Source organism: Coptis chinensis, chromosome 4, assembly GCF_015680905.1.
Source record: "Coptis chinensis isolate HL-2020 chromosome 4, ASM1568090v1, whole genome shotgun sequence".
Lineage (NCBI taxonomy): Eukaryota > Viridiplantae > Streptophyta > Magnoliopsida > Ranunculales > Ranunculaceae > Coptis > Coptis chinensis.
This window is the reverse complement of record NC_141459.1, coordinates 17,056,279-17,065,835: the sequence shown is the minus strand read 5'-3', so window position 1 is coordinate 17,065,835 and position 9,557 is coordinate 17,056,279. Positions and strand designations below refer to the sequence as shown.

Genomic DNA, 9,557 nt, shown 5'->3' with positions numbered 1-9,557 from the left:
GAATTCCTTTTCAATTGTAAATGAAATCAATAATAGTATTGATAGAAGGACATCCGTGGTTCCGAGAATTTACTTGTAAAGAATTTGGGTGGTATAAGTTTCTCAATAACTTCGACGAAGCTTTCGAAAACAATGTCTATAATATTGACAATTCACTAGTGATTTGATTTTGTGGAATTAGTAGGGATTTTATGAGTCTGCAGATACAAATAAAGGAAGAGGATGCCTGAAACTTCAAAACTTAGTAACAATAATTCATTAGAGTTGTCAAACTTATTACTTCGATGGAAAACTAATATTACGATGCCTGCTGATGGTGTGTTCAATCAGAATCAATGGAATGACCTTAAACTTGTCAGAGAGCTACTTATCAGAGAAAGTTAGTATCCTGATGTAACAGTTAGCCAATGCATATGAAATCAACAATTTTCCATGCCGTTTGGGACTAAGTCTAAACAGACACGCCATTTTTTTTTTCAAGTTCAAATCCAAAGGATATGGCCACACCGTTTGGACTTAGTTTCAAACGGCATGGCCACACCGTTTGGGACTAAGTCCAAACGGTGTGGCCATGCCGTTTGGGACTAAGTCCAAACAGACACGCCATTTTTTTGCAAGTTCAAAGTCCAAACGGCATGGCCACACCGTTTGTCCTTAGTCTCAAACGGTGTGACCATGCCGTTTGGCCTTAGTACCAAACGGTGTGGCCATGCCGTTTGGGACTAAGTCCAAACGGTGTGGCCATGCCGTTTGGGACAAAGTCCAAACAGACACGCCATTTTTTGCAAGTTCAAAGTCCAAGCGGCATGGCCCACCCGTTTGGCCTTAGTACCAAACGGTATGGCCATGCCGTTTGGGACTAAGACCAAACGGTGTGGCCATGCCGTTTGGACTTTGAACTTGTAAAAAAAATGGCGGTCTGTTTGACTTTGTCCCAAACGGCATGGACACACCGCTTGTCTTAGTACCAAACGGCCATGCCGCTTTGGGACTAAGTCCAAACGGTGTGGCCATGCCGTTTGGGACAAAGTCCAAACAGACCGCGCATTTTTTTTATACGCAGCTAAAAGAATGGATAATTTGAATCTGTTTATCTCCTCATGGTCTTCTTTGTCCGTGATCTTGTTGAGTGTATAGGTTTGGTTGAGCATATTAAGTTCGAAAGTATCAATTAAATTTTTTGTTGTTGGTTAAACCATTTTCAGCGATGGCTTTGGTGGTATGGTTTCATAATGTGCTTTTTCGGCGGCCTGAGATTTAGCTCGGCTTGATCCTTTGCATTTCCGAAGTTCTTAAATCATTGAATAATGCAGTACGTTATTGACAATTTGACGTGAGTAGGATTAAGCGTGTAGTGGGAAAAAAACAACTTCTCCTATCTTGTTGGAGAAATAGTTTGATCGCAAAATTACACAAAATTTGAAACGAGAATAAGTTTGTGGAAATAGGACTCAATTTCAAATACTCCGATTGAATGCAAATTTTGAATTTGTTTTAGTGGAAGGCAGCCTATTGAGTACTAATGGACAACTCCAGTGTAAGTTCAGACTACTATTTCCTAAGACTGCAAAGTTCGTCCTTTAGTGTCATCGCTTGCACTAAGCAGTACCATTGCCTAGTTGCGGTCCTCGAGTCGCTCTAATGAACACAATGGAAGAAGTTCGCTATGCAACTTTTCTAATATTACAAAAGAAAAACAAAAAATATATCGTGAAAGTCTGATTTACGATTGGCGCCCAAAGACAACAGAAGAGCTCATATCTTTACAAAGAAAAAATAGCAATACATACAGTTTGAAATGAGCGAGGTCGATTACAATTGCAGAAAAATGATATCCTTCAATTTCTTTGTGAAATTTTGGACGAGTGGGCGACAGCAGAGACTTCGATATATAAGGGATGATTGTGATGGATTAGACTCCCCTGAAACACCAAAGCTCGTAGGATGTGTGGCTCGTCTTCTCGCAGAGAACCAAGCTCGACCGATGGTTGTTGCTCAATTAACAAGATCAACCATCTAGGAGCTTCAGCCACAAGCACCTCAGCGGTGTCAAACCATTGTGTCCGAAAGTAATCCGGGCCGATTGCTCAAATCTGTAGGAAAATAAACACCAAATCACATGATTCCATTCAAGCACCCCAAGACTTCGGGAACTTCGATCACGGGGAAGTGAAAATGGTCCAGTTATTCCATAACCATCGAACATTCTGATTTTGGCTTATGGACTAATCCTAACCAGAAACTTCCACTTCCTTCCCATGATCTTCTTCATGGAATCTTCTTCTCATTCTTTTCAACCATATCTCATAATCCATAGGATATGGTGTACCACAGAGACTGTCAACCCCTAATCAGCGAAAGCTTTAAGCACAGGATTTCATTTACAATTGAAAAGGAATTCATTTCTCAAGGCCAAATGAGTTTTTGCAACTTGTACAAGGCCAGTTGCTACTAGCCAATCTCCAGAAGTGGTCCAAGCACCAGTAACTCAAATCACAAGGCCTGCAGCAATTCAACAAGCCACACTGATTTCATCACCTGAAAGACCTGTGTCAAATAAGGCTTGCAGCAGTTCACAAGGCCTGCAGCAATTCAGCTAGCTGCATTGGAGACGCTTTGTTTGTCTTCATGGCTACTGAAGTCACTTTGCCCTGTTCCAATATAAGACCTAAAAAATCCCAACTACGAGTTGTATGCAATCGCAATGTCCTGCTCCTAAACACTGATATCACACCCTCCATGCCTACCAAATTTCAGTTTTAACTGTTAGACATTAGATATCAATTCGTATGCAATGTTTCGATTTGTATGGAATCCAAGCAATGGATGTGATTGGCTGCGAACCCACCTGCGTACTGAATCAGAAATTTGAGTAAAATGTCTTAGTGATGTCGACCCAAATGAAAACCTCATTTACACAAGTTCATCAAATTAGTGAAATTATTACTCATGTTAAATTGGATATGCTTTCACAACAGAGCAAGATGACAGTAAAATAAACTTTTTAACTAATGCAGTAATGCTTGCCAAAATTACCACAACATAAATGAGAAATATCCATAAGAAATTGCTATTTCAAAGTATATATAGTGAGCCTTCTTATACATATAGTATTCCATTAAGAGAACTATACGAGATTAAGGACATAGCATTACTTGACGTCTTGACCAGTATATGGAGAGAGTGTGTTATTCACTTAGTCATTTCATATAATACATGATTAGCTGGGCAAAATAGAGATTCTGATATGGATGAAATTTGAAGTTTACAAGTTAAGTATTCTACAAGAAGGGTTCTAGATGCATTTTGACACAAATCATTTCATATATGCCAAATAATTCAAAGAATAAAATAATTTTTAGTAATTCACATAAATGAATCCAAATCCTCGGCGTGGAGGGAAGGTTGGAAAGCCCTCATCCTTCAATGAAATACATGCGATAGTTGGTGTGAATGGGGAACTTGGTGTATTAATGTGTAACACGAAGTAACAATGGACAATTTCACTTGTCCGAAGGATTTCTAAATTCAAGACCCAACCAAAAGTTGCACTTTAATCAAGTTTGAACAAATAATTTCAAGAGAGAACAAATAATTTCAAGAGAGAAGTGATGACACAAGATTTACCTCTTTTTCACCCATGAGTGACAATTGTTTCCTCTAAACAACTTGGATTTCTTAAGAAATCCATTTCCTCTTTAACAATTTGTATCAAGAAATTTTGGGTTTCCTCTTTTAACCGATTTGTTTGAATAATTTATGAAATTTGTTTGAAGGGTTTTGGTTTTGGAGAAGAAGAAGACCGAGATGAAGAAGCAAAAAAATTTCGCATTTTTTCATTTTTTTGTTTTTGAAATAGTGTGAAATTTTGAAATTTCGCGATTTTTTAGTGAATTAGATCTGATAATCTAAAGAACAGATCTGACGGACCAAGAGAAATGTGAGATAAGGGTGTCACTATAAGAGTGGCACTCTAGACAAACCGATATATATATAGGCCCGATCTTAGAAGTACATACTTATTTTAAGTTAAAATAAGTACGTAAGTAAAACTTAATTTAGACAATGAATTCAAATGTAATATTTTGTGGATATGATATATTCACCATAAAAATCATCTCCACAAAATTTTAGTTCATTTGGAAACCTCTAACCTAAAGTGGTTGAATTCATTGTCTAAGTGAAGTTTACTTGCGTATTTATTTTAACTTAAAATAAGTATGTACTTCTAAGACGGTTTAGAAATGTTAAGGTTTTGCAATCATATTTTATCTAGGTTAGAGGTTTCCAAATGAGCTAAAGTTTTGTAGAGATGATCTTTATGGTGAATATATCATATCCATAAAATATTACATTTGAATTCATTGTCTAAGTGAAGTTTTACTTACGTACTTACTTTTAACTTAAAATAAGTATGTACTTCTAAGATTGACCCTGCATATATATATTTTGTGGATAATAGTAGGTATCAAATTGGAGAATACAAAATAAGATGTATATACAAAGGAAAAGCACAAATCCAGTTGGAGAAAACCGAAATGGCTATATAATAATCAACATAGATGACAACTTGATCAAGGTAGATCTCATATTTGAAGTCATTGGATTTCAATGTACTTGCAAAAAGTTGTTTTTAGTGCTATTAATCTTAATCGTTGGTTTAGGTTTTTATTTCCTACTTTTATTGAAAGCGTATGACATTTTGTTGTAGTTAGTGGCATTCTGTTGTAGTTAGAGAAGTTTGTACGTGTATAATCATTTTTTACTTTTCACGAATATGTGAAGGTATATCAAATTTTTAACTCTCTCGGATCATTTCAGTGAGCGTGGCCTAAGTTTCGTGCATTGACTTCATAATGAAACTTATGTTGAGTAATTAGATATTGACTCAAGATTTTTGGAGTTCATGCAAGTCATGTATAGACTGTAAATTGTTCATGATTTTGTGAATAAATGAAATTTTTATTAAAGAAAAAGTACATAATCTACTGATTAATGGCTAATGTGTCATGTTTATAACTTATTAACTACAAATACTTGAAAGTCTTTTAACAAAAAAATTATTTCATTTAACAACACCCGTTCAGTAAATTCCAAGAGAACCTATAAAACAATAAATAAATTTAAAAAAAAAAAACACACACACACACATACCACACACACACACACACACACATATAAGACATGGGAAAAAACTTTACTAAAAATTTGACAAGAAAACCTTCAAACAAAACATTCTTCAAATGTAAAGATATCTCTAATAACTAGAAACAATCAATATATCAAAAACACTAAGAATATGATATGATTTAAATATCCAAATACACTACAATTATATGGTATACAAACTTTCACTCAATGAAGAAAACATAGAATGCTTAAGTAGCTCTTTCTTATCTACAAAACCTTCATGATCAATTCCCAATTCACCCACCAACAACCTATAAGTTTCAACATTGGATTTCTTTTCCGTGACAGATGAAAAAAATGCAAGCTTCATATGCACATTCCATGTACATCAGCAAGCTTATCATGAACTTGGCAAACTAATGATGAGATCTCCATTTTATGAGCACCACAAATTAAATGTCTATAAAATCCAGGTTTTTCATTTCCAAAAACATGATCAAGCCTTGAGCACAAAAGACATGGAATTTTCAATTAACAGAAATGGCAAATTTTGTTACCAAGTATGAGAACACAACATTAACGAATAGTAGAAAAATAAACAACCACTTAAGGACACCAACAGATAAACCAGCCGTAAACTCCTCAGAATACGTCAATACTTTGACAAATTTAACTCTTCACGTAGCCATTCCCAGCGCAAATGCTTTAGAAATCAATCAATAGATGAAAACCCTATAAATTTACCCACCAACAACCTATAAATTTCAGCATTGGATTTTTTTCTGTGACAGATGAAAAACTTTACTTTACACATTATATGTACATCAGCAAGATTATCATGAACTTGGCAACGAACTAACGATAGCAAATTATGAAACTATAAAAAATGAGAGTGAGTTCAAGGGATATTGGGAAAAATAAAAGTACCTTTAAGAGCAACTAAATTTACTTCTTCGCTAAAGTTAACTGAAGATAGATACTCGAGAGATAGGTTAACCCATTTGCTTTTTAAAAAAAATGGGAGTGAGAATACACGTGTGGAAATTAGAGATACAAGTGGTGAAAGTGAGACCACGTGTTAAGTATATTAATGGGCTCATAATTAAGCCAACCTTTATCATAAAACCTATTTAAAAAAATAAAAATTAAAAGACAGCCCAAAATTTGGACATCTTAATACAATAAGGCCCATTGATACAAAAAAAAACCTTTTAGTCTAACAAATTATTAGCGCTGGGAACTTTGATCAATTAATTTACTTTCTGAGTTTCAATATAGTTTAGAAGTAAGATTTTTTATACATAATTAAAAAAAAATGAAAAAAATAATATAAAAAGAGTCCCCGTTCGGTGAACGGATCCAAAAATCTAGTGCCAATATAAATAAAGAAGGCCTATGCTTGAGAAGACGTTATATACCAAGTATGTAAAGGACAACTATCATGGTATATGTGAGATTTTTTATGCAGGAAAATGAAACAAATCAAATTAAACACGCTTCAACAGATCCCATTAAATGGAGGGGAGGCAGGACCAATCGGTGCCTAACACCAACTTTCAACCTTATTTTGTTTTTGTGAGTCAATGGTAATGTGATCACTGGATACTATTCAAGTTTAGGGAACTACTACAATGAGATTTTTTGGACTATGTTCATATGTAAATATGTAATAACACGAGGAATTATCAAACATACGATTGCATACCAAACAAATTAATAGTTTGACTAGTTCATTATCATAATGATAACTCACAAAATTCCTAACATATGAACAAACCAGGAATCTCCGTATACATTCAAATCCATGAATAATTATAACCTTAATGAAAGAGAAGTCGCGACACTTGTGAACTGAGCTAACTTTAACTCTTAAAGCTCTTATCTCATATAGAAAATATGCGGAGTATTGTTATCATTCAGCCACTTTAGAGAATTGAGATAATTCGTAGCACTTGGAGACCTTTTTTTTTTTTTCCAGAAGCAGTTTGTAACTTGAAATCGAATAAGAGCTCTTTTCAATCCGATCTGAAAACGAGACGAAATCAATCATTCCTTTTTCGAAAGACGTGTTCAGGACATGGGTAATTCCATTCCAGTGAATCCCACCACTCTCTGCTTCCTTTGATTTCTTTGAGAGAAGGTGGGGCTGACTGATGTTCTTGGTTGAACAGAGGGAGCCTTTTCAATTCAGGACAATTGCGTACTTCAACTCTTTGAAGAGAGTCACAAACCATCACACCCTTCCAAATGCTCTTAAGTTTCGGTAGATCCATGAAGTACAACTTCTTCAACTTTGGGAGTGCGACAGTATAATCAATTCCAGTACAAGACCCCATGCTGATCCCTTCAAGGTTATGCAGCTATAGAAGAGTACTACTAGAGCTCCCTTCACCACTCTCATCTCCATCCGCTAACACTAGCTCCTCCAAATGCTCACAATTCCAAACTTGGATCTCTTCAAGGTTAAGAAGTTGTTGAAGCAACCTAGACGACAAGAAAACTTTGATATTATGACAATTACAGATATTCAAAATCTTCAAACAAGGAAAAGCTCCGTGTGCTGGGACCTTCTCATATATCTTGCTTAGATTCTGACAACCATCGATACTCATAATCTCAAGCTGTTGTAGGAAGATGCTCTCTTCGTCTTCTGGTACTACGAATTCGATTGAATTGCAGGAGAAAATTTCAAGTTCTCTTAGGTCCGTCAAATCATTCAAGGGCAACCTTGTGATTTCATTAAAATTATGTAATCCAAGTAATTGAGTGTGTTTCGGAAGTGAGAAGGCATTGCAATGAATACTCTTTGAGAAGTTGCCCAAACGTAGAATTCTCTTACGCTTCCCTTTGTAAGAATATCCGCTTTCAGCCACTAAATAGTACTCTTTTAACCTTTCAAAGTTTCCAAACTCACCGTTGGCAATAATAAAGTCTGACAACTCGTGAAATTCGATTTCAATATTTTCCAATTGAGTCCAGCGTGAGAGTTCCATCACAAAATCTCTTACTCCCTCTCGAGCATATACATTTTGCGGTGCTGTTCCTAGCAATTTTAACTCTTCGAGTAAAGAAAACTTGGATATCAAACATGAAGGGATCATTTCTTTCAATTTAGAATTCCAAGAGAGATCAAGGCATTTGAGGTTGACCAACATTTCCATCCCATGAGGCATTTCTACTATGGCCGAACATGTGAGCTTGAACACTCTCAATGACTGAAGCTTGGATAGAGAATGCAGTCTAACTAATTTCTTACAATTAATTAAGAGTAATCCACGAAGATTCACCAAATCAGAGGCTGAATTTGGTAGTGACTCAATAAGAGTCCCAGATAAATCAAGAACCGTGAGACTTTTCATGTGCATAAAAAAACTACCTGCAATGTGTTTCAGTTGAACATCAAGCAAACATCTTTGAGCAAGGATCAATGTCGAGAGTTTGGGGCAGTTGGGAATAATTGAAATATCTTTTATTCCACTGCCCATAAACGAAACCCTCTCAAGATCTTCCGACCAATCATTTTCATGCGGAACTGCTTCAGATAAAAAACTAGCTTTGACCATGAATTTAGGTTTTGATTTCGTGATGTAAATAGCCATATCCCTAATCAAATCATGCATTTTAACACGGTCCTCGTCATATCTTTATATATATATTATAGCTCTACCCTCTTCAATTGAGGAAGCGTTTCTAGGGTGTCCACGTGTAATGACTAATTAAGAAAAAGTAGGAGATAAAATAGGAAACAAATATTTATCTTTATCCTTAGATATATATTATAGTTATATCTTCACCTATCTATTTTTTGGCAAAGACTCCACTTTGAGATAAAAACAATAGTTTCTACCGAAAACGATTTTCCTAAAAGCCTTTTGATTTGATGCGTCATCCACTGTAGGATTTAGACATTTATTCATAGTTAAGAATTCAAAAAATCACAATTCTGGCCACAATAATTATGACATATTCCAATTAAATTTATGAATTTATAATTTTTCAACTCTATAATGTTATACATTCGGCTAAAATAACGAGATTAAGTTAAAGTGGACATTGGATTTAAATAAATTATATACCAAATCAAAAGAAATTACATGTGAAAAATTAAATTATACAAAAAATAACATCACAAAATATATAATAGAAAATGAAAAAAAAAATAACGGCAAAACAATAATGACAAATATTTTAAAATATATATAATACTGAATGAAAATAACGTCAAAAAACAATTAATGGGGAACCGAAAGTTGGATACAAATACATCGAACTAAACCTCAAATAATATTTAACGTGAAATCGGAAACTGGATACAAATACAAGTATTAAACTAATCTTAAAAAGTAATTAATAGAAAATTGGAATATGGATACAACTGCATTAAACTAACCTCAAAGAATAATTATCGGGAAGTCAAAACTTGGATG

The 9,557-nt window shown here is 34.8% G+C and overlaps 1 protein-coding gene across 1 annotated transcript; it reads right to left on the bottom strand.

Moving 5' to 3' along the window:
• Positions 1-7,490: 7,490 nt before the first annotated feature.
• LOC147502230 (disease resistance protein RPS2-like) lies at positions 7,491-8,693 on the bottom strand. Its single transcript, XM_086604484.1, has one exon. It carries the CDS (start codon positions 8,691-8,693, stop codon positions 7,491-7,493), a length of 1,203 nt encoding a protein of 400 aa, XP_086460610.1.
• Between the last annotated feature and the right edge of the window lie 864 nt (positions 8,694-9,557).